The sequence below is a fragment of the Leptinotarsa decemlineata genome, unplaced genomic scaffold (genome assembly GCF_025532065.1).
Source record: "Leptinotarsa decemlineata unplaced genomic scaffold, Ldec_3_MD MMD2_P_RNA_scaffold_9, whole genome shotgun sequence".
NCBI classification, from domain to species: domain Eukaryota; kingdom Metazoa; phylum Arthropoda; class Insecta; order Coleoptera; family Chrysomelidae; genus Leptinotarsa; species Leptinotarsa decemlineata.
Genome location: NW_027412536.1, coordinates 10,244,451 through 10,270,474, shown reverse-complemented (window position 1 = coordinate 10,270,474; position 26,024 = coordinate 10,244,451). Strand labels below are relative to the sequence as shown.

General features: G+C 31.9%; 1 protein-coding gene across 1 annotated transcript; it reads left to right on the top strand.

Annotated features, from left to right (window-relative positions):
• Positions 1-266: 266 nt before the first annotated feature.
• On the top strand, positions 267-24,179 carry LOC111508936 (sorting nexin-13). The gene is made up of 16 exons (XM_023164585.2): positions 267-432; positions 508-623; positions 4,892-5,215; positions 5,268-5,503; positions 5,698-5,847; positions 6,552-6,724; positions 9,886-10,002; positions 10,060-10,180; positions 10,846-11,007; positions 11,065-11,739; positions 11,795-11,937; positions 13,786-14,004; positions 14,070-14,237; positions 16,277-16,491; positions 17,032-17,144; positions 22,545-24,179. Exons 2-16 carry the CDS (start codon positions 511-513, stop codon positions 22,763-22,765), a joined length of 3,150 nt encoding a protein of 1,049 aa, XP_023020353.2. The 5' UTR covers positions 267-432; positions 508-510; the 3' UTR covers positions 22,766-24,179.
• Positions 24,180-26,024: the final 1,845 nt, after the last annotated feature.

Genomic DNA, 26,024 nt, shown 5'->3' with positions numbered 1-26,024 from the left:
ATAATATTGCTTTCTCAGCCATTATTGCACAAAACATTACGAAACTTTTAAACTACCGCTCTTTCAACGTAGCTCTTGTCTAACAGAGACAGTTGGTTGTCTCTGTGTCTAATGATGAAAAGGCTTATTCGTGTTGAGTGCTGCAACCTATTGTCAAATTATTTAAATAATGCTAGTGATGATTGTTGTATCAGGGAACACATATATAGCTTTGTGTGTTGTATCTTTGCATAATAGACTCTATATACCTATTGACTTTATCACATTTTACGTAGTTGGCATTTTTGACATTGTTGACAAGACAAGATAACCATAACCTCGAATTCGTCAAATTTGGAAATGTAAATATGAAAATAAAATCTATTTTATTTATGAACATATTTCCTAACTAAAGGACTAGCGTTCGTTCACTGATTATAAACAGTTAAATAGGTGAGTTTCAGTTTTGGATAAATTGATGACACACTTTCCAAATGTATTCAAGGTATATTTATATATATTTTGTAGAACATGGAAAGTAACACAGCAGGATGGATTGGTTTGATAGTGGTTTTGTGCATAGCAAGTTTTGGTGTCTTTTGGCTAGTAATTATTGGATTGAGTTTATCAATATTTTCTGTGGGGTGAGTAGCAGGTTCAAATCTTATTTTTATATTTTCTCTAACAAAACATAAAATATTCAGGTGCAAATTAAGATTTTATGAGCTTAAAGAAAAACGAAGTCTGCTGCCTCCACAGGCTACCCAATAGGTGGGTTGATGCTCTTCTTGTATACAGCACAGCATGTTTGAATGACATAAACCCTGCTCAAATCTTCTAGCTAGGCCATGAAACCTGGTACATTTTGTCAGTACTAATCAGTGCAGCAAGATAGATTGAATTTTCCTATTATTGTTTAGTTCGACAAGTGTTTTTTAGGCAAAAACACTAGATTTGATGATACCATGGACGTTTTACTGAAGAAAATTTTCACAACTTATTTGTCACGAGACAACTGAAAAACTAGATACAAAATTAAGTAGCTTCACACTTCCACTAGCAGACCCTGCGCTACAATTATCAAGAAAATGAGTAATATTCTGGGAGATTTTATTCCACTTCTAGAGAACATAATGACTAGAAGACTGATTTTCTGAGAATACCATGTTCTTTTTGAGCTGGTTAATTTAATGCGTAAATATGAATGAATAGAAGAAGCGTTAAATATATCTTTCCTCCAATGCCAAAACTGTGAATGTGCAAATTTGTAGTTTTGAGAAAACACCAATTAAATGTTTAAATGAGCACTTGAAATACGCATTCTTTATAGAGTGTATATTTAGTATTTTTCACTGTACGAGTTGCAAATTGAATTTATATTGAATTCAATTTTCATCAAGCAATTTTATTTTTTGTTCGTTGTTTTGGTTTTGCAAAAAGGTAAAAATATGTTTTTTTTGTGTTTAAAAAAATTAATTTTGTCATCAACTGTTTTATTTGACAAAATTTTTGACTTTTACAAATTAAAAATTAACTTAAAAAGAACAATCTACTTCGATAAACTCTTCTGCATAGTCTGTTTTATAAAATACTTTCGACTGCTGTTTCTTGATGTAATGGAGACAGCAAACTCTTCTCCAGGGAATCTGGTTAAAATTAAATGAACTTTCTGAAAAGGTTTTGAAGTCAACAAAATCGTCGAATATCATGGTCCTTACGTTAAAAGGTTGAGGCGTTATTCGCAAATCCCTAATAACTTGTGCCCATCCCTCAGGCGTATAAACTGGTACGTGCTTCGATTTCTTTTCTATTTTGGAGTGTATAGAGTCGCACTACATTTTGGTATGCCCAGTCTCAAAGAACTGATGGTCGCCTGTATTTAAAGTTGGATGATTAAGGCAAAGTTGGAGACACATGCTTGCAAAAACAGAGTTTTTTTGCTGCCCACCGCATCCGTCGGACATCATGCGAACCTCACTGATTTCATTGTGAGACATGATAAAGTCATATATGCATGATGCAATCTCATTCGCACCCCTTTTACCTTGTGTCTCATTTCAAAGGTAACACCTTACACCCTGATTTCCCAAATTATATACTGTCAAATTATACACTGCTAGCTTTCTAAGATAAAAAATTTGCCCTGCAGACCCTTTTGGTGTAGTTAGCACTGCCTGCAGATCAAAGTTGAAAGCTAAAATGCTCCGATTTTTCTCTGCTGAAGATTTGTCATAGTCGCGAGCGTCTCTGGCGGCCTCCTTCCTTTCCAGATGTTTTTTGTATTCTAATTCATTTGCTATTTTCTCTTCCTCTGATAAATGTTGTGCAAAGCATCTTCTGCACTGGTCTTTTTTGGGTCTAAAAAAACCTAAGTTATATTCTTTAAATATTTGTCTATACTTCTCCATCGTAACTGGTCTTGAACTTTCTGAATTGCAAATATCTTTGTAGATTACATTTATGTTTTAGTTTTGCCACACATGGAGGTGCTAAAAGAGGTCGCGGAGGTTTTTGAATTCCACAATGCCCAGTATATGATTCTCCTCGAACCCTTTTAGCTTTTTAGATATTTTTTTCCATTTCGCCGGATTTTTTAACTTTCTTTTAGACATTTTCTTCTGCTTGATATCTTCAGTCATCTGAATGGAATGCTGTTATTTTTCTTCATCTGAATTTTCGTCCGAAGTAATACTGTCTGTTTCTGAACAGCTTGATTAGGGTTCATAGTTGTCAGATGATGAAGCAGAGAAATCTAAATCTTCCAACAGTTGACTTTCAGAAATAGTTGGGAGAATTTCAGGATGTAAATTTTTGGTTTCGTGTAGATCCAAATTATTAACAGCATTATTTTTACAAGATTCTTTTGGTAACTGTGTCAAATAGCTCGTAGCTGAAACCAATAAGAAATAAATTATAAGCAGTGAATTATTATAAGTAAGCCGAAGACAAAAAGCTCAAAATTTCAACACAAACCAGAGCAATCGAGAATTTACCTTCCATGACCATAAATTCAGGACCTGATTTATGATCAAATACTCTATTTGGAGTATTCATTGGAGGCTCAGACAAATGTTTAGAACGGGCTGGATCTTCTGGAATTTGATTTTCGTAAGAACGAGGAATAACTTCATGACGCCCTGATTGCACTAAAATCATTCGTTATTTGATTCTGCTGAAAATGAAGTACATTGTGTTTTAATGGATAAAATTATATAACAATATTTTCTTACCATTTAATTTCCTGCCAAGCTGCACTAATCTTTTTGTACGGGAACTACTACTCATTTTTTTTTCAAAAAAAAAAACAGTAAGGCACCAAACAACGAATAAGCGTAAACACTATTAACAACACTGCTAAAATCACGAATGTGGTACATTCGTGAACCTACTTGAAAATGCAGAAGAAGTTACAACGGCAAAACCAGCACTTCAGGCGTTGGAACCAAACTGAAGTTGACACTCTCGCGAAACAGCCAACAGTTGGTGGAGCGGGTGTAGGCTCACAGACGAATTCGTGCTTTTGGCATTGAAATCTTTGAAATTTATTATTATTGCCGGTGCACATAGGTGAAAAACCGAAAATTTGCACATTCGCGGTTTTGGCATTGGAGGGATGATATATAACCATATCTTGAGTGTCCTGCCTGAGTTATAAGCTCTGGAGTAACATTTTTTTTTTTTCAAATATCATATAACAAAAAACAGAATATAAAAATACATATTTATATGTCATAACACATCATTAATATGTAAAAATAGATTTACATAGATTTACAGAGAGTGTCTTTGTAAATCCTCAACTTTTCAGAAAAACGAAGACTCAAAATTTCTAGTTCTTCCATATGATCCAAATTTTCAAAAAATTCAACATGAAAATGTCTTTCTAAATTGCTCGTACACTTCAACAAGTGTTAGACAACTTGAAAGACAAGACAGTAAGAGGGAAAAAGTTTGAGAGTTACGATATAACATGTGAGGATTCAAAAAAAAATTGTGCTGGTCCTAAGCGGACTGTAATAACTTGTGCAAGGAACATGCTTCACATATTCAGTTTCATAAACTAGAAAATTATATTGTTGCTCAACGTTCTTTAGGGAACGACCGCAGAATAAGAGGAAATGCTTAAAATTGTTCAAACTAGTATGTGACAACAAGTTCTTAAATGTCTTTGAAAGTTTACAAATCAAAAAATGTGGAATCTATGAACAGCATCAAAGGTCCCATTCCAAACTCATTTATACATTGATTACAGGTAGAAACCGGGTAAATAATAGATATCACAGCAGGTAGCCATATATATATATATATATATATATATATATATATATATATATATATATATATATATATATATATATATATATATATATATATATATATATATAAATAGAAAGTAAAATACAATAACAAAATAATATAATAACTAATATTAAGAATTATTTAATGTCACACATCTGATTGCCTTTATTTGATGACCCTCATTATTGAAGATAATGGTTCGCCCATATGTATGTAATGTAGTTTTAGTCATCTGAGGATTGCTAACTTGGTTAGCGAAACACGCCTCGAGAGATTTTATTTTTGTTATGCCCAACAAATATTTGAAGCATTGATCAAATTTAGTTATTGCAATATAAAATAGAAACTCAAGTTTTGTTTACAATAAATTTAAGATTTTCAAGGGCAAATTTGATTTGAAACAGATTTCTTTTGCCTTTTTGGATTGCACTTCACAGTAGTTATTTGGTAATACCATGTTTATTGAATATTAATCATGACTAGTATTAAAATTATATTCTATATTGGTTTTTTCTAACTTTATATTCCTACTCCAACCATGGTAAGCAAAATATCAGCATGAAAATGTGTGTAACTCAAATTCAAAATAAATACCCATCATTCCTTATTTCAGGTTTATTTCTCTTCTGTACTTACAACAGGGTGACATAGAAAAATTTTACATAAAATGTGCGGGAAATCCACTAACTTCAAACATTCTCACCGAAGGAGGCCTGAAGCAGATCGTGCAACAATTGGAAAGTCCAAAGAAAGTACAAAAAACCGATAGTAGAGTAACTGGCAGCGAATTGATAGATAGTTCCTTACAAGAAATATTGGGTTACATTATCAGGGATTATGTTTCGTCTTGGTACAGTTTAGTGACACGAGATATTGAGTTTACAGACGTTACTGTGCGCCATAGTGCACAGACATTTGCTATTAATATATCTAACAGGTATTGTAATTATATTGATAGACTCGAGCTACTCTAGCTATTTGAATTTTAGAGTGAAAGAAGTGGATTGGATACCTTACCTTACTCAAAGATTAGTAGATGATGCAGCGTCTCATTTGAGATTATACAAACAAGCTAGGGCAAAAATGAAACTACAGGAAATTGCAAAACAACAAAGAAATTCCCCACAGAGGGATAAAACATCTCCCAAAAAAAGTATTCATAAGAGAAATAAAAGTGAAACTGATATTAGTTGGTATATCGGAAGATCAATTGAACTGAAGAGAGGTAGTGTTCAGGTTATTTACATATTTTGGTATATTCTGTGAATAATGAAAAAAAGTTAGTTAATAGTGTTCACCGTCATGTCTTTTGCCAAAGTTTATTTAAACAATTTTAATGTAACTCGTATGTTTACTTATTTTGAAGTATTATACGAAACTTTCAATTATACTGAAGCTTAATCTTATCTATTATTTTAGATTCAGAAAAAAATATAGGAAATTCCAAGTTTTATATTGGTGAAAACAAAAATGCATTACTTGAAGATCATTTTTTTGAGTTGGAAAGACAAATGGAGAATAATCTTATGTGTAGAGATCTTATATGTAGAAATTTGGAATCTGAGAAAGGTACGTAAATCTTAATGAAAAAATGAAAAATATATCAAAATAATACATATGTAATTTTGAGAATACCGAACAATGAAGTTCGAGTTTGACTTCTCAGTCATAATAACTTTCAATTTATTTGTGTGTGTTTTATATGTTAACAATTTTTGACCCTCTGCCTGGAATACTAGTAATACTAGTGACTAGTGAAGACGCATCTGGGGCCATCATTTAAGTGTGTCAATCTGGCATCTGTCAATGCATTGGCGACATCGTATTTACGCTTTTTGAAGCATTTTTCTAATAAATCATATTTCTTCTCAGATATATTAATGATAAATAATATGGAATATTTTGTGTATGTCATAATATTTATCAAATAATATTTGTGTATTATATTGATGTGATGGCTGGTAAATAACTTAACATTCAATTCAAAATTTTGTTTCAAGTATTAAAGGGTAACACATTTGTTTTCAATTAAACCTTTCTGTGTAATTGACGAAAACAAAAAGTGCCCACAATAAGTGAAAAAGTGTCTCAAAAATATGTTACTCTAGGTAAAGGGTTAAGAAAATTATATATGTGGACATTTTGAAAAGAGTTATATCCCTGATTTTCTATATCTTTATATGGTATAACAAATATTCAAACTTGTCAAAAGTATACTTAATGAAATAATTTAAGGTATAAAATACCATGTGATATCTCATTTTTCTTTACAGAGTTCCTCTGTGAGCTTGTAGAAATTCTTCTGTACATTCTTCTTCCCGATGAGGATTTTCAGTGTAAACCATTGCGTTATGTACTGCGAGAAATGTTTGTTAATTGTGTTATTTTACCTCTATTCAACTTGGTCTCTGACCCCGATTATATTAACCAGGCGATTATATGGCTGGTAAGTATTGTCCGAACTCATGAAAGAAAAATTTTTTATAATTTCTGTAAGGATCTAGTGCAACATGATAAGAAACTAATATGAAATTGACAGCACTTTTCAAACATGTTGATGTATTGTAGCATTTCATTTTTCCACTTTTCATTTTATACTGTTTGCCGATACAATCTGAACATGAAAAAACCCTTTTTGCCAATCTTAACTTGTAGATTGTAACATACCAATTATTTAAAATTTCTTTTCTCACAGATCTGGGATACTTCTGAGCACTCTACAGTAGTACTCCAAATAAATCATAAGCAGTATGCAGTCTATTTAAAGTACATATTGTTCATTTTCATTATTTTTTTTCATGTTATGGTTAGGTATACAAATAGATGTCAACTAATCTTCTTTTGTTCGGTCATAGAGTTATTTTCATAGTGATTAACGTAGAGGGAGAAGTGAGTATGGTCTATATGAAGTCAATCCGAACAGCTAAATAAAATACTATGTACATTACTCTTTACTAATGATGAATTAATCCGTGTAGGATTATGAAAAAAAAAATCATAAAAAGCATACAAGCACAAAATATAAAAGTGTAAGAACCGCTAATAATAATTTGAATTAATTGGACACAATGAAGAATTCGTCTTGGACATGTCTTGCTGTACTGCACTGTGAAACGTCTGAGATGTCTACTGCTGAAGACTGCCGCTATCCCGGATCTCGAGAATCAGAGGAGTCTATGTGGTGGAGCGTAACACAATAGCCTTGAGTTTTCTTGATGGTTTCTGGAAATAGTATTTTGATGAGAAGATGTAAGGTTTAGTACACTAAATCCTAGGGTAAGACCCTGTACTTTGTTGTACTTCCTATTGAAGCTATCACTGGAAAGAGTAGAAACAGAACCTTGACACTTTGATTTCTTTATCCAGTGACAATTTATCTTTAAGTATTTTAATTAATTCATTTCAAGGTTGGGAATGCAAACTCCCAGGTAAACTATATCTCCTATCCCAGTGTAACTTAGTTGGTCTACAGTGACAGGTGTTGAAAAGGGGTGCAGTATTTCTAGAAATGTCTGTAGAGGGTGTTCGAATAAGAGCTTTCAATTTGGTAACCCCGCACTTATCTTCTAATATACCTATAAAATTCACTTGTCACAGTGTTAGTTGCCATACTCCTCGAAAACTGCTCAACCGATTTTCATGAAATTTTATTATGTATATTCGGTAGGTCTGAGAATATTTTTCTTAATAATTACTTGATAACTTGTATTTCATATATATATATATATATATATGTGTGTGTATATGTGTGTATATATGTGCATATATGTGTTATATGTGTATGTATATATATATGTGTATGTTATTTTGTGTAATAGTATTGTTTTCATATGCTTTGTCAATAAGATTTTTTTCTTAAACAATAAAGTACAGTGATTGATTGATTGATAATTTTATTCTATTTTTTTCATACCCCTAAGTGATGAAGGTGTTCCACCCCAAAATTTTTTTTCATTCTTTGGACAAAATTTTTTGTTTTTAGTTTTTTATAATGTGGCATTAGAAAATACATATAACCCTCAATTCAATTCAATCAAATTCAATCATTTTTAACCCTGATCATAAATTAGTTATTCCCGCCAGGCGTCTACCGGTGTCACTTCCCACTCAGTAAACAGCACGGAGTAGGGATGAGAACGAAGCCGGTTCACAATAAGCCTTTTCTCACTCCCTACACAGTTTTCGGACACTCATTGTTAATCCATCGAGCGTAGATACAGTTTGCGATGCCCTCGAAGCTGTGAATTATCCAACAGAGTTTTTGAATACATTGGATTTGCCAGCCATGTCACCGTATAATTCACAACTGGGGTTTGGATCGCTCCGTAATTTGAATCCACCACGGCTGTGCAACGATACGCAATTAGTCATTAAGAAATTAATGAAAAACGTTGTCCGTGCCAGCATTTCAAATGGCAAGTACCAAGGTGAAAATATATTGATACCATGAATCCCTATTATACCTACAGATGTGCCAATTCATTTCAAACGTGTGTAATTTGCAATGACTATTGATAAGTACCAATGCTATGCAAAGTTCGTTTGTGGCTTGGATTTGAATACACCATGTTTTTCACACGGGCAATTATACGTGGCATGCTCTCGAGTGGGCAAACCATGAAGTTTATTTGTGTTAGCTAAACATTGACTAATGAAAAATATTGTACACACTATAGCATTATGGGATTAATATTATTGGTAAGTGTTATTGTTCTGATAGAAATAATTTATGCGGCAAAACAACTTTTGCCGGATCAGATATATATATATATATATATATATATATATATATATATATATATATATATATGAAATCATAAGGCCAGTGACTAATTGAAAAAGTCAGTTGTTAAAATTTCTCAATGGTGTAGCAATTTCTGTCAGTAAGATACGTTTTCAATCGTGATTCAAAAATTTAAATGTCAGGAGAACTTTTCACATTCATATCAAGCTTGTTGAAAAAATGTAGGTCCTGGATGAAGCCGATTAAGGTAACTCTTATGTTACCTTGATTCCTATCAAGCTTGTTGAAAAAATTTAGGTCCTAGATGAAACCGAAAGGTAACTCTTATGGTAATGTTATTTGGAGAGCAACATTGTTATTCCTACCATTTATGGATTTTCGCATCCACGGAATAAAAAATATTAATTAATAAAATAAGAAGGGAAAATTACTAAATTTGCCCGAAATTGTTACTGTGTTTCAATAAAAAATTGAGAAAAAGTTTTACAACTTGTCAATAACACTTCTTATTATAAAAATTTCGATTGATCTTGTATTTGAGATTTATACAATTGTGTACCATTTTGAGTATTTTCTGAAAGGATTCCACAAAGAGAAGAGTGTTGATTCCCAAAATGTCAGCCAAAGGAAGTATATTTTCATTTAAAATTAATGTTTTTTGGTTGGATAAGTTAGATAAATGCAGTCTGGATTTTGTATTCAAACACAGTAACATTTCTGGGAAAATTCACTAATTTCTTATTTTATAATTTTGTTTCATTCATGAAAATCCATAACTGCCAAGTGAAGCTTAATTAATTTTATTGATTCGAGCATTTATTCGTCTTCAGAAATATTTATGTTTTTTGTTTTCCATATTCCAGTGTTTACGTGAAAACCAGCTGCCAAGTGATATTTTTTTAACAACTCTAAGACTTACAGATAACTGTGATGAATTGAGAAGTACCAAAGATTTAGTAATGCAGGAAATACAATCTCTGGTAATATTGGTCCATCATATTTACATATTATTTGAGCATAAATTATTCGTTTTGTAGAGATCTAGGGATTCTGGAGGGGAGAGCGATTTATCAGTAAAGCAGCAGCTGAGTAGTTTATACTATGTACTGAAACTAATTGATAGCAAGTTATCAAAAATGGAAAATATGGACGCTTCAGGTAAAAAAACAATACTAGAGTAGATTGCCTTATTATGTTTCAGGAAAAACTTTTTTCAAATTTTTTGTTGTAAAAGTTTATACAACTTGTATTTCTACAATCAATGAAGCAAGTTTAAATAACAAAGCAGGCAATATTCACTTGAAAATGTTTTACTGAATCAGAAATCCAAGCAAAATAGAACATTCTTGAGCGTAAGGAAAATTAAATAATGAGATCAACATTATACTGGTTATTTTCCTATGAGCATTATCATTTTTGTTATCATGGATATCATTCAACTGTTCAAATGTTAAATGCTTAGTCATTTAATATAACAACTACTTTAGCAAATACAACTGAATAAAATGTTCATTGGTAATAAATATTTCAGGCTTTACTTTTCGTAAACTTAAAATATATCTAACGAAAATTCTTATTCCATACATAATAACTGTTACACTCAACGCATATTTCATCAATCAAATTGGCGTCATCATTAGTGTTTTTGTTAAATTGCAACACTATTTGTAAATATCATATTTTAAATTGATACTATATGTTACCAAGTAATATGCTTTCCAAAATTGTTCCATAATTAAAAATGTTCTTAGACTATTATCAGTGATATGAAACATTAGTTGACAGTAGTTAACTATTTATTTTGAAATATTTTCATTTTGTAGATGGGCAATCTTCTCTGGACTACATTCAAATGGAAAGTATTAAAAAAATTGACCTAAGCCTAGATCAAATTCTAAAAAACAATATAGCATTATCATATTTTATTGATTTTGTTTCTAGTCAAGAAAAGCAACTGGATCTATTTTTCTATTTAAATGTTGAAGGTATTTGAATCAGTCAGGATGAAGTCCTTCCATTTTAAATGGCATTTCATTCAACAGGTTGGAAAGTGTCAGTCGAACAACAACTATCAGACCTTCACCTGAACAAAATGTTAAAAGGTTCTAATGAAAGTAGTTCTCTTGTATATGAAAATATCCGTTCCACCGCTTATAGCATCTACGAACAGTACTTAGGCGAAAAGTGTGAACAAAAAGTACAAATAAAAGCAGCCCTAGTCCAAGGCTTGTATTTCAAAATAAGAAATTTGAACGAGACTCCATCAGAATTGTGGTTCGACGGTGTTCTTGAGGCGATGCATGAAAAAATGGAAAACACTTTCCTTCCAATATTCAAAAAGAGTAAAGCATATGTAAAATTGTTGCAGGATCTCGATTTACTTCAGCAAACTAATGTCGAAGATGACACAATCAGTATCAATAGTAATGATAGTTTAGAAAATAATGAAACTGCATTGCCTCCTTTGCAGACTCTGAAGAAGGGCGATTTTCTAACGGTAGAACACACTTCAAAGAATGTTAAACATGTCAGGTCATTCAGTGATGTGACGATGCTAATAGAAAAAAGTGATGCTAATGGAAAACTACGAATTTCAAGTCAGGATCCCAGAATAACGGACCAAGAAAATGAATTGATCTGTGAAAATGATAACAAAGAAAAAGAAGAAAATCTCAAAAGCGGGGATTTTACTTTGTCAGTTAATATTATAGAAACGGGTGAATATTTACAAGAGCTTGATTTTTTCCATTGAAGCTATTTACTTCGTTTCAGGAATTGTTTGTGAAAAAGGAAAAACATTTGGTATATATGCCATAAGGATAGGTAGACAGTATGAAACTGGTTACCAAGAAGAGTGGCATATTTATAGGCGGTATAGTGATTTTCACGATCTTCATACAAAGGTGAAAGAGAAGGTATTTATTCTCTCTTTGAATTAAATTTATTGAATGAATGAATAATTAGAATTGGCTTTTTAAATCATAATTCAGTTAATTTTTATTCAGCATCATTCAAGAAAAATATGTTATTTTCAAATGACTCTGGAAAAAGATTATCAATTCAAATATAAGTGGCATTCAAATATTATAGATCCAAACACTTTGCTGTTTGCTAATGAGAGGTAATACCTCAAAACCGGTCTATAGGTGATCTACTCGAATAATTTCAGAATGGTCCTGCTGCTGAATGAACGAGAAACATCTGTGAGACTAACCTCTGAGGTATCTTGCATAAATGTCTGTCGGATATACTTCAATATTCAGCGTGGTATTAGCCAGGAAGCAGTAATTTTCCGGCAGACATTTACTATAACCTACTGCGTAGGTAGTTGGGGGAGATGAATATTTGAAGATTTTATTTTGAAATATTTATTTTCTTATACGTATGTATCTCTCCTCGATACATTCTTCAAACGAATATACTCGTAGTTCTCTACCGAAGGAACTCAAAAGTATCGTAGCCTTCAAGAAGTTTTAAAAGTTGATTGTTTCTTATTTGAAACATAAACGCTGATATCCGTCCAACTTCTGCCTGAGTTGGAATTTGACAAGACAAAGAACTAGATCTAGTTTTGATTGTTATTGTGTCAATTTCACATTAGTGTATTTAGATTCAAAAGTTTAATCATTGCTAAAAAATATCAGTACCTACTGTTTCTTGGGGTAAATAAGAATGAGAATTGAACTTTTGAAAATTTGATGTTTTCTGTGTCCGTTAAAGATATCATTGCTTAAAATCCTATTTTATAAAAAAATAAATAAATAAAATTAATACATTCATTGCACCTTAGTAAAAAAATAAGAGGAATACTCATTGTCCTCAAATCATTGTAGTTTTGGAGATGATTAACTTTTGAATGCAGCATAATTTTGCATATTTTCATGAAAATGGACAGTAGTCTTGACTTAAACAATCGTTTATGTTATGATATATGTACTTCTAGAATTTATTAAAGGACTGCACATGTTTATAAATGATACAGTGCAGACGTACATAGTCTGCACTGTATATTAGTTCCGTCTGCAACAAAAGTTTGTGTGATTTTATACTTTCAATAATTTTAGAAACCTCTATTTCATTTGTCTGAAAGAAAGAAAACGAAACACTTAATACTTGTTTTTATATAAAAACACTTAATACTTGGTTTTATATACATTTATCAAGTCTTCATTTGAACATTTTTACGAGCAATTCTTAGAAAAAAAATTTATTTCCCCTGCATTTTTCTTTTCCGATTTCATCTTGTAATATTCATTTTTTAAGTTCTTGTCACTTCCTCCTTGTGTCGGAGTTTGATAGTTCAAAATTTAAATAGTTTTTTTTTGGCATGAATAGTTAGGTAAATTAGCGAGATTTCTTATCTTATAATTATACCAAGTGATGTGGAAGTTTTATATCTTTAAATTTGCACAATGCCTTCGTCAATTTCTGCTTAATTTGATTGTTATAAGTTATCCAGGGGGTGAATTTATACGTTTTTTGATAGTGTATTTTCGGAAGCTTTAATATTGATATAGCTTTCCACAATCATCAAAATAATGCAATATTCATAATGGAGCTTTTCTCCAACCAAATATAAAGCAGGAATTCGATATCCTCTTGTTTATAAAAAAAAATAATTTCGAGATGATGAAACTGTCAGGTCAATAATTTAAATGTATTCCTTCCCTGCTACCGACGCAAACTAAGATTAAACATATCAGAATTTATTCCGAATATATTGGGCTCACCTTCTATTATCGAGATATCTACTTTTTTTTTAGTTTCCAGATCTCGCTAAGTTGCCTTTTCCTGGTAAAAAAACGTTTCATAACATGGATCGATCTGTTCTGGAAAGGCGAATGAAAATGTTGGGATCTTATATGAATGAAATGTGTCAACCCTCTGTAATTTCAAACCATCCAGGTTTGGAAAGCTTACTTATGACTTTCCTCGAACAGGGGGAGTATGACAGAGCAAATGGAGGACCAATATCTAGTACAGTAAGTAGGACTTATTTACTTAGGTACGTTTATAATATAATTTAATTGTAACTTTTTACTTCTAGATTGACACTTTGGTGAATCCTTTGAAATCGGGCATGAAAACCATCAAAAATATGCCAGAACAATTGATAAACAGTGTTGATGAAGCACTAATTGGACTTTCAAAAGTTTTCCACCCCAAACCTGGACGATTTCCTGAAGCTAGTAAAGTCGGAGCTTCAATAGAAGAGGTGAGACGAACAATTAAAAAAGCTGAAGGCGGATTTTAAAGGCGTTTTCTGGTCAGTTTTTCGATTGACCAAGGCATCAAATTCAATAATTGTGTTAGATGATATTGAACTGGGGAATGTGGGTCGAAAAATAATAATAATAGTGATAAAACATTAAAACTTTGATAGTGACGTAGTCAGCGTGGGAGGTGGTGGCGTGTTAGAAAAGGTGTGAGGATTTGTGGAAATGAATGAGTTATTAGAAAAAAAATGGAGCAACTGTCAGAAGAGCACTAGTTGTATATTCGCTGATAATAATCGAATCTTCGCGTACAGCACGTCAAATGAAAGGATAAAAAATGCAGAATTCATTGACGATGGAATCGGCCGAAACTTGCTAAAAATCCATAACGTATTCAAAAAACACTTCATTGTGGCACTAAGACTGTTTTACAAAAAAGCAACTCGTGTTTCGCTATACAATGGCTTCTTAGGACGTGTCTTTACTGGTAAAGGCACGCCTGGAGAAGCCAATATTGTATGGCGGTACAAGTGTTGCATTTTTGTAAAATTATTCAGTGAAACTCTTAAAATAAAGTGTTTTTTTTTATATATCAAATTTAACATTTAATTTTGGAGTTTTTTCTGCAAGCCTAAAAACAAATTTGAGCATAAACTGAGAATTGCCTATATCATTTTCAATATCAGTTATGATGTTTCAAGTAATAAAAACTTTTGACTTCTCTGACCAACAAAGCTATCTACAGCAGAATATGCAGATTGCTATCCAGTATTGTTTGCCTGAAGTGAACGGTAAGAACCATATAATACTCCTTATAAATATAATATAATTCATATATAGTATAATAGAGAACATTCTAAAATCATTTTATTTTGAAAATTAATAGAAAAACATCTATCTAAAGAATTCGAAACTTCCTGAAAAATTTCCTACCAAAAATGAAGCATTTTTAGATAAATTGTCCTGAAATATGACTTTTTGATTGTGAACACGAGATAGCATAATCAGCCTGCAAAAAATGAAAATAATCAAGTGATATAGAATCTATGAAAATCAAGACATCATTGTAAATCAATTAACTTTCAGGTTATATTCAAGCTAATTCAACCTAAAAGTTATTGCCTTTGTTTGAAATTCAAATGTTATATGAACTATAATATTTTTTCAACTGAAAAATTACACTTGCTTTCAACTTATATGCTTCCGGTGTTTCAACCCCTAATCAAATCATCAATTACAGATATTAGTTCAAATACTCCACATGCCTAAATTATTTTCCGATTCTGAAACAAATGGCTAATAAACCCGATAACAATAAGTAATCTGTCAGACACAGTCCATCAGTGCCTACACATCATGAAAGGGTAACAAGTGCTAATGAGGGCATCAGGTTACTTAAAAAGGGAAATTGTGAAATCTCATTTGAAAGGCGTTTCAATCCTTCCAATCATTTATCGGTCGGTAGCCAGGCGGTTCGACGTGGGTGCTCTGTGGTGGTTCAAGCCCTAGTCTGAACGATCGATTTTCACTTGCTACCGTCCAACCCGTGTTAGAAATCACATGTTGAAAGGTAAGACCTCGTTAATCCTTAGCTCGCACAAGTTTCGACGTCTGAGGGTTGACGTTCGTAGGGGTGCGACAGCTGGTTAACGGAAAAACAGTTTTTAAACAGATTTTAATATGTGATCAAAGATTCTAAGATATAGGCATTTAAGACATGTTTGTTAATTTTCATTTCTTTTGACTAATTGAATAATCAAAATGGGTATTTGAAATGCTCTCCCTTTATAGTCATTGTGGTGACAGTAATAGATTATCGATTGTTTTCGGTAGACTGCATTTAGAGCATAATAATTTTGGTGTCCCAAATATTGGTGCTTCTTCTAGATTCTCGATGTAACCTCAAAAAACAGAACCAACTTATATACATATTGTAAATACGTTCACGTATTGAAATACTTTTTACAGTATCATATAGCAAAAATTATATAATGATCCATTATTGAAAGACGACTAAGGTTTTCAATTTTTTTTTCAGACAGACGATAACATTCCACTCAGAATTATGTTACTTTTAATGGATGAAGTATTTGATTTAAAATGTAGAAATCAATGGTTGAGGCGGAGAATTGTCACTCTGCTGAGACAAATTGTGCGGACCATGTTTGGTGATATTGTCAACCGTAGGATTTTAGAATATGTTTCACTATTAACAAGCCCTAAAAGAGTAGCCCACTACCTCTATATATTTAAGTAAGTAGTTGTGAAGTAAATATTATTTTTACTGTAAACACTTTCGAAAGTAAAGAAATATTTCATTAAGAACTATTCACTAAATGTTTGATTGATTGATTGATTTCAGATTGTATTGAGTTACTTTACGCGGTTTTGAAGATTTGAAATGATTGGATACAGATGGCCGATTCATTTTCCTGAATTTATTTTGAAGATTTTCGAAGATTTTATTTTACTTTTCTGAAACGTTATCAACTTATAACTTTCATTTGTTTCCATAATATTCAATACATTCAGTAGTATAATAATTTGTTGAAAATAAAGAACAAAGTTTTATTCCAATATTTTCCCTTTTTCATATTTTCACCAATAAATAAATACATCTGCTTTGCTTAGAATATATTAATTACCATTTAATAGTTTGTATAAAAATAAATGACCTTCCCTGTGTATGTCAAATGAAAGAAAAGTACTTTTCAGATATTTCATAAGAAGGAGCTTAGTTAGAACAAACAAATAAATTTAATGTAGTCAATAAATGTAATTTTAATTTTTCAGGCAATCTTTTTGGCCAAACGGCGTAAGAAATGAAAAGAAACCAGAAAGAGATGAAGACACCAAAAATCTAAGTAGAGTAGCAGCTAAGGTAGTGCTGCTGTCATGCTTGTCAGGTATTCTTTTGTTTATGTACTGTGTATTGGATTGAAAATCAGTAATAATATAATAGGTGTTATGTGATGGAATTGGTTGATTACTTGATGAAAATCCATAATGTATTCAAGCAACACTTCATTGAGAGATTTTCACTGGGCTGTTTACAAAGCCACAAACAAACGCTTTCACATTCGTTTTCGTACTCATGTATGAAAATGCTTGAGTAAGCTATTGTACAGCTAAACACCTTTATCTCTCTCTAATATTTGATAAAATAAGTCATGAATTGTTTTTGACTATACTGAAACTCTATAAGTTATTTCCCTTAATGAATGAAGATAATGAAATAGCTGAGCGTTAGGCTGCGTTTACATAGTTTTAAAGCAATTAGATGCAGTAGACTTATTTAACCGATTGAAACATAACATAAATTAGTGTTCCTATTTCACATACGTTCTGAAATTTGGATTCTGCAACTAAGTTTTTTGAATCTAAAGAAATGAACTTTAAACGTTCAAGCCAGTCTCGAATATACCTACACAGTAGGTGGAATGGACTGACGCCTATCAGAAAACAACTACTCCCCTGGCTAATACCACGAAGGGCGTTGGATTATATCCGGCAGGGGTCAGTGCAGGAATCTTCACAGAAAATTTCCTGCATATGCAATTGGCAATACAACTGAAAGAGTCGACCTTCAATTTTGGAACGGGCACACTTGCAGACCGGTTTCGGTCTCATTAGCATTAGCAAATGAGTCTTATGACCACAACTCCTTGATGACTTCTGCAAATGCTTTGATTAAAGCACCCTCCATACTAGTAATACTAGTATTAATATCTTTCATGAATTCATCCTTTTTCAAATATTCCAACAACCATCTCGTGTTTGATAAACATTGGATTACGCTGTTCATGAAACAGGTGTTACCAATATTTTTCGACCCATTTAAACAAAGGGTTTTGGCTGAAGAATTTCTCACTGAACAATTCGAAATATCTTTGAAACCCATTTCAGAATTTTGCTGAGAGAAAGTATTTTTTCCATTTGCTTTTGTTTTAATTCCATTAAGTGGTTTGTTATTACCTCTCTTTTCTTTATAAAATTGGACTTGTAAATTTCATCAAGTTTTTTGGAATCTGGAAGAGTAGCGAAAAACGAAGCCGCATTTCCTCTTTGGATGGCTATACTAATTTTTTGAATGAGAAAAGATGTGGCTCTTGATTCGTCTGTTACCTTTTTTCCAATTTCATTAATAAAAGATAAGGCTTCAGAGCCAAAAACACCAAAAGTTTCAACAGCTATTGGGCGAAAGATATAATTATTTCCCAAATTCTGATATTTCCGTAGTTTGGATCTTTCTCCTAAAGAGGCAGCAGCACCGGCTTTCGCAGAAGTAGCAGGAAGATAGCAAGTTGCTAATGTATCTACACAAGTAAAGTCCCAAACAACAGATTTACCATTTTTCCATGAAACAAGTGTCATACCATCCGGCCGTTTTCCGTCTTCTCGACTTGTGCCTATGGGTTTTAAAATCGCAGGAATATTTGCTGAAGTTAAAGCCCTTTTAATTAGATCATTAATTGCACAATGGCGAGATAAACGACCAGCGCTACCTGATTCATCCACAAATGCACATTTACAAAATTGTTGAACACACAGTGGTGTACCAAGTCGAAATCCGATGGCAAGTCTGAAAGAGTCGTCATCCAATAGAGTCCCAAGTGATGCTACAGGAACAGCACTTAACCAAGCACCAGATTCCTTCACAGTTACTGCGAGAAGATGAGCCTTATTTTTTAAAGTGTCAGAAGCTGTCTTCAGTAAAATACTAGCTTACTTGATCAAGTAACAGTTTATCCCATACCCTCTGGTTTTTCATGTCTTCATATATATATATATATATATATATATATATATATATATACAGTGTGACCCATTTAAAATGGAACCACCCCTGTAGAATGTGCATTTTTCAATCAATCTCAATTTTTTTTTATTGAAATAATAAGCATGAAAAACTGTATCTTGACACTAACTTTCACAATTTTAGTTTCATTTCCAAGGCACTCTATGGTTTTTTTTGTTTGTCAAAAACGGCAAAAGTTTATTAGGCAATTTTTGTTTTCAAATTTGACTACACCACTGGATTCGTAGTCGTTATAAATCAAAACTGTCAAATTTTCATTAAAAAATATTTGTTAACAACGAAGTTACAACAACTTCAATTTTGGAAACAAAGTATTTGTTTGTAATTTTTATTCAGATTATAGACATATTTGAGATCTGACAACACTGTCATCACCAAGTAGAACACCAGTGAATTTGTACAGTGAAAATCCGAAGTCAACAGCTCAATGCGTTCTACAGTTATAACTCCTGAAAATATGGTAATGTGAAAGATTTGTGGTGCAAGCGTTTTGTAATAAAAATCTGACTACGCCACTGGATTTGTGGATAATATTCCCTTAAAATTATTCATTTGAGTGTAGGTTACGAGAAGTGAAAATTAAAATAAAAATTGAATAATTGAATAACAGAAAATTAAAAGTTCATTTTCAAGTTACGCAGTAGTAGAACAAGTTCAGAATCTCATGTCATGGGATCTCCCAATTGCGCTTTTACCAAATCTTGATAGAATCTTGAAGTATTAATGGTCATACTTGTAAGCTTTTTGGAAGTTTCCCAATAATAAATAATAGTACTTTTGTAACAGCGCACCTGGAAAATCACATTTTATGAGATTCTGAACTTACTCTACCTTCTTCTATAGCTGATGAAAACAAAATGTATACAAACAAATTTCAAAGTATTTATTCAACAATTAATTGCCATTAAGAAAAAACTGATACTAAAATAAACATTGATTTAAAACTAAACATTCAAATTTTTGTGGCTTCTACCAAACCTCATTAAGTTCAATACATTTATCGTATCTCTTCCGAATATTGTTTACACTATTTCTTATTTGTTGAACTGTAATTTCGGCACAAGCTTGTCGTATCCTTTGCATGAGTTCAGCTCGATTCGTTGGTCTTGTTCTGTATACTTTTTGTGTCAGAATACCCCACAGAAAAAAGTCTAATATTGTTAGATCAGGCGATCTAGGTGGCCATTCAGTTAAGTCACTACCTCGTCCTATCCAATGATTTGGAAACTGGTTATTTAGCTACTCTTTAACAATCCTCGAATTGTGCACGGAACAGCCGTCGAGCTGAAAATATAAATTTACTTGTTCCGCAAGAGGCATTTCATCTATTTCGTCCGATAATTGGTTATTTAGAAATTCCAAAAAATTTTGCCCGTTTATGTTTCCATCAAAAAAATATGGACCTATTATTCTATTTTGTACTATACCACACCAAACGTTAACTTTTTCGGAATATTGACTTTTACAATTTATGATCCAGTGCAGATTTTCCGTAGCCCAATACCGAGCATTTTGCGATGAAACTACCCCATTGGTGCTGAAAGAAGCTTCATCACTAAACATTATGCAGTTTAAAAAATTTCTTGTATTCAGGTACTCGCCTTGTGCCCACAAACAAAATTCCATACGTTTCACTTCATCACCTGCCTTTAAAGAGTGAAGAAATTTAGGTTTAAATGCTCTCATTTTGTTTTGTTTAAGACATCGTCGAATAGTCTCTATCGGTAAGTTTAAATCCAAACTGGCGACTCGTAAACTTCTGTTTGGGTGGTTTCTAAAATAATCTAAAACAACACCTAATGTACTAAGTACTGCATAACTTGAAAATGAATTTTTAATTTTCTGTTATTCTAGAATACACTTCTCGTAACCTACACTCAAATGAATGATTTTAAGGGAATATTATCCACAAATCCATTGGCGTAGTCAGATTTTTATTACAAAACGCTTGCACCACAAATCTCTCACATTACCATATTTTCAGGAGTTATAACTGTAGAACGCATTGAGCTTTCGACTTCGGATTTTCACTGTACAAATTCACTGGTGTTCTACTTGGTGATGATAGTGTTGTCAGATCTCAAATATGTCTATAATCTGAATAAAAATTACAAACAAATACTTTGTTTCCAAAATTGAAGTTGTTGTAACTTCGTTGTTAACAAATATTTTTTAATGAAAATTTGACAGTTTTGATTTATAACGACTACGAATCCAGTGGTGTAGTCAAATTTGAAAACAAAAATTGCCTAATAAACTTTTGCCGTTTTTGACAAACAAAAAAAACCATAGAGTGCCTTGGAAATGAAACTGAAATTGTGAAAGTTAGTGTCAAGATACAGTTTTTCATGCTTAATATTTCAATAAAAAAAAATTGAGATTGATTGAAAAATGCACATTCTACAGGGGTGGTTCCATTTTAAATGGGTCACACTGTATATATATATATATATATATATATATATATATATATATATATATATATATATATATATATATATATATATATATATATATATATATGTATGTATGTATGTATGTATGTATGTATGTATGTGTATATGATAGTGTATCTACCCTTCATTTTCATAATACTTGAAAAAAAGCTTTACAATATGACAGGTTGATAAAAACCATATATTATATAAACTACTATAGTCCAATATTCTTCAGCAAAATTCCGAAATTCTATGAGATGTAGCCCTACTAAGAAATTCCTAAAAATAAAAAAGAACTGCTTGTTAAAAAAGCATGTTGAAGTATTAGAGAATTCTTGTTGGAATATGTAGTCTCTTCTATGCCAGTGTTGTAGTAATGGTTTTTTTGTAACTTTTTCTATATTCACTGCTAAGCTCTTTTCTGATATATCTTATATCTATTATATATCACTAATTCAATAAAGAAGAGTGAAATGGGAATGGCAGCAATATTCATACGCAGAAAAGGAACACCATGAACAAACTCACGTGTCATTTTAAAGGTGACTTATTCTGTTTGGGTTCTGGTTTGACCATTTTTGTTAGGCTAATCCTCCAGAGCGGAACCAGTTTTTTAAAGCAATTCATAATTTGGTTGGGTTCCGCAAGGTATCTGAGCAAATGCACGATTACTTCATGCGATGTAACAAATACTCAACATTATTTGTACCAACATACTTTATTGTAAATAACCTATTATCAGGAATGTCTCAGAATCAAACATGAGAAAGGTGTAGTGCAATGGTAAAATATTCTAGTTTTTTCCATGTCATATGTTTATAATGATGATACAATTATCTAAATTTACATCTTGGAAATATTGAACTATCAGTTTGAGAGATAATTGTTGTTTCTTTCTCTAAAACATTTATTATTTATATTAAATGATAATTTTTTGTTGAATTTATGGAAAGACTTGGTATGTCAACAATTTCATGCATTACAGATTCCATTTCTTCTTATGCTTTCAATTGAAAGAAGTTTTTGATGTAAATGACTTTTTCTTACAGATGAATTGAAACACATCATTGGTTCGGAAACCACAAGAAGAGGTGTTCTTACAATATTTGATCTTTTCCAAAGACCAATTTTAAACCGCAGACTATTATATGTGTTATTAGAAGGTGTATTATGTACTTTATTTCCAGATAAGGATATGACTAAGCTATTTATTAAATTATATTCCAATTCCAAAAAGAATGAACAGAAAAATACTCGTAAATCCAGGTGATAAATTAGTCATTTAATTTTGTAATGTAAATGTAGTCATAGAAATTAACTGATTCTTGGTTAAAAGGGTCCGACAAGATCATTTTAAATAATATTTGATAAGTTTTTGATGAAAGTTATAGAATTCTTCACTTTTAACAAAAATGAAAACTTCATTTCATAACAAGTTTTATAATTTAAGTATATATAAAATAATAAAAAAGAACGGCCTAACATTTCATTACAAAATACTGATTTGACTTACAATTGAGTTATTTTGTCTTTTTTTAATTGCCTATGGGACCAAAAAATTTTAGTTTTAAAATTAAATCGTCTGGTATAGATTACTCAATAATTAAATTAATATGTATTTTGAGTGCAGTCAAAAATGTGGGGTGTCAAACTTTTGATACATACCACTTGGCAAGATGATATCTTATGTTTTTCCCATGCTGTTAAATAACATTTCATCAGAATATCCAATATTATTTTTTGTTATCGAACAATTTTGTTACAATCCTCATCAATAAATCACATTTTTAATGAGAATGACTGAGAAATAAAATGAATGTCCTGTAGTTTGTAGTTAAGTATCAAGATTTTTAAATATACTACCATCAACAGATTGAAAATGTTTATTAGGCAGTTAATGAGTTTGAATATGGGAATTCACTTGAATATACCAAAATGTTCAAATACTCCAAGTGCAAACTTTCACGGCCGTAGATAAGTGAATCAATATTATTTTTCAAGTTTGTTGACAGTGGTCTGCAGGTTTTTATGTCTGATGTTTTGTCTACGACTGCGGTAGACATTACCAAAGGGCATGGAGGCGGAGGACAACCAGAGTACTTTGTGCCTCGTCCAAAGGTCAGGCCCGGCCCATAAGCTCAGAAAATAGCATGAACAATATTTGAAAACTTATTCAGATTAGTACTGTTTTTGAATAGCAAAATTTCAATATTCTAAGAAAAACGCTATTTGTATGTTTTAACAACATAAATTGCAAAATACGTTTCCATATGCTTTCTTGAGACACTCATTTCATAAAATATAATGGACATTTAAGACTGGCAAGTTTAAATTTAATTTCACCAAACACACTATGTAATTTCTTTGAATAAATGTACTTGCTATAATTTTTCATCCTATGTGTGGGAGAATTTAATGGAAAGAGGTTATGGAACTATTCTCGATTGCACCAAAAAATCAATGATGAGGAAATGTAATATTCTCAAATAAAAATGTCCTAACCTTCGAATCAGATTTTTCTGTGACTACACAATTCCATATGCCATCTGGCTCATCTCAAATTTTATTTTCTTTAATGATTTGTATTTATTTACATTTTGTACATTTTAGGTTATTGCTTATATTGTTGAAGTATTATTTATTCATGTTCCAATTTATTTATTTAATATATACATTTGAACTGATAGGTACATTATTTCTTTCTTCTATAAATGATTGGTAAACAGAATGGTATTACCAATGGAATCTTGGTCACATGGTTCCAGAAATCTTTGCCATTTTCTTTGTGGTCCAGATTGTGTAGTTCAAGATGTGAATTTTTTAATTTGGTCTCTGAAAACTTTTTAGAGTCTGTCATATTTGTAGTTGATCTTTAACGACGAATTAATCGGACAATCATTTTTGACAGGTTTTCAAATTGTTTTTCTATGTATAAACATAGAAACAAATTTTATCAATCTTCCATCCTTATAGTCCAGGGGCTAATAAAATTTCAAATTCTTACAGAAATGAATGATGTGTGTTCTTAAGTTGGAGCGAACAACAAAATGTCACTCCATCTAGTGGACATCTAGGAATCGGGCAAATTTCGGCATATCCGAAATTTGCCCGATTCCTCTGAATAAGGATGAAAAACTTTCTCATTAGTCAGTGGGCTACGCTTGAAGACTAGAAGGAAGAGAAATGAAATACTCTGAGAAAGAATTCCGATTTTCAATTATGGAATATCATTGACTTTAGGTCGATGATGGCCACTATTTTGAACTGACGGGTGGCTAATGAGCCCGAAACCGGTCTGCAAGTGTGCCAGTTCCAAAATTGAGGGTAGACTCTTTCAGTTGTATTGCCAATTGCATATGCAGGAAATTTTCTGTGAAGATTCCTGCACTGACGCCTGTTTTCTGATAGGCGTCAGTCCATCCAACCTACTGTGTAGGTATATCTGGGACTGGCTTGAACGTATTAAGTTCATTTCTTTAGATTTGCCATAAGTATGGTATAAAACTACATATTAGGTGAAGCTAACGGATTGGTGCAGAAATGTATGATATACGCCAGGGCAAATGATGAAACCTGTGGATCTGGCCATGCTGCTAAAATTGTGCTAAGTTAACAAAAGATAGACTGAATTTAAAACATTCACTGTATGAGAATAATTTTCACAATAGTACGAAATTAGCAGATATGCTTTTGGACAAAAATACCTATTGTACTTGCAAGTTAAACAAAAAATTCAAAACAAATCCAAAAGGCGTTACTAGTTTAAAATTGAAATGAGAGAATAAATCGTTTTTTTGTAATGATGGATTCGTGCGAAATGTATGATATACTATGCCGGGGCAAATGATGAAACCCGTGGATCTGGCCATGCTGCTAAAGTTAACAGAAGATAGACTGAATTTAGAACATTCATTGTATGAGGATAATTTTCACAATAGTACGAAATTAGCCGATATGCTATTGGAGGAAAATACCTATTGTACTGGCACGTTAAACAAAAAACGCAAAACAAATCTAAAAGGCGTTACTAGTTTAAAATTGAAATGAGAGAATAGCATAGAATAAAAAAAAAATTTGTCGAAGGTGGAAAATATTGTGGCCATTACAGGGTCTAGCCTGGAAAAAAAATTAGAAAAATAACAGAAGAAAAACATTCAGGTGTAGACAATGAACAAAAAAAAACTAAACGAGTGCTGCGGAAAGAGATAAAGTTTTGCAGAATAAAAAAAACTGCCGCGATATTTGTTATTCTTGTGAAGGGGCTCCCGGTTTTTGTGTAAAGTGTTTCTTCAAATACCATAGACAACTATAACACCTGTAAGTGTAATTGGCATCTTATTTGAAATTTGCATTAGAGTTGCCCACCACACCCATGGGTGTATTATTTTTTCAATTTAGTTATAAAACAAATTTCTTTATCAGTTAATATTGTTCAATAAAAATGTCTTAATAAAATTGGGTCCACTATACATTATATAAGTGGGTGGCACTGCTACAAAAAATTTGAATATAGGTAGGCATTGAACATG

Coding starts and splice junctions, on each gene's coding strand:
- LOC111508936 (XM_023164585.2), top strand. CDS start 511: ATGGAAAGTAACACAGCAGGATGGATTGGTTTGATAGTGGTTTTGTGC. Junction 10,003..10,059: donor TGCAGGAAATACAATCTCTG/GTAATATTGGTC, acceptor TTCGTTTTGTAG/AGATCTAGGGATTCTGGAGG. Junction 10,181..10,845: donor GGAAAATATGGACGCTTCAG/GTAAAAAAACAA, acceptor TTCATTTTGTAG/ATGGGCAATCTTCTCTGGAC.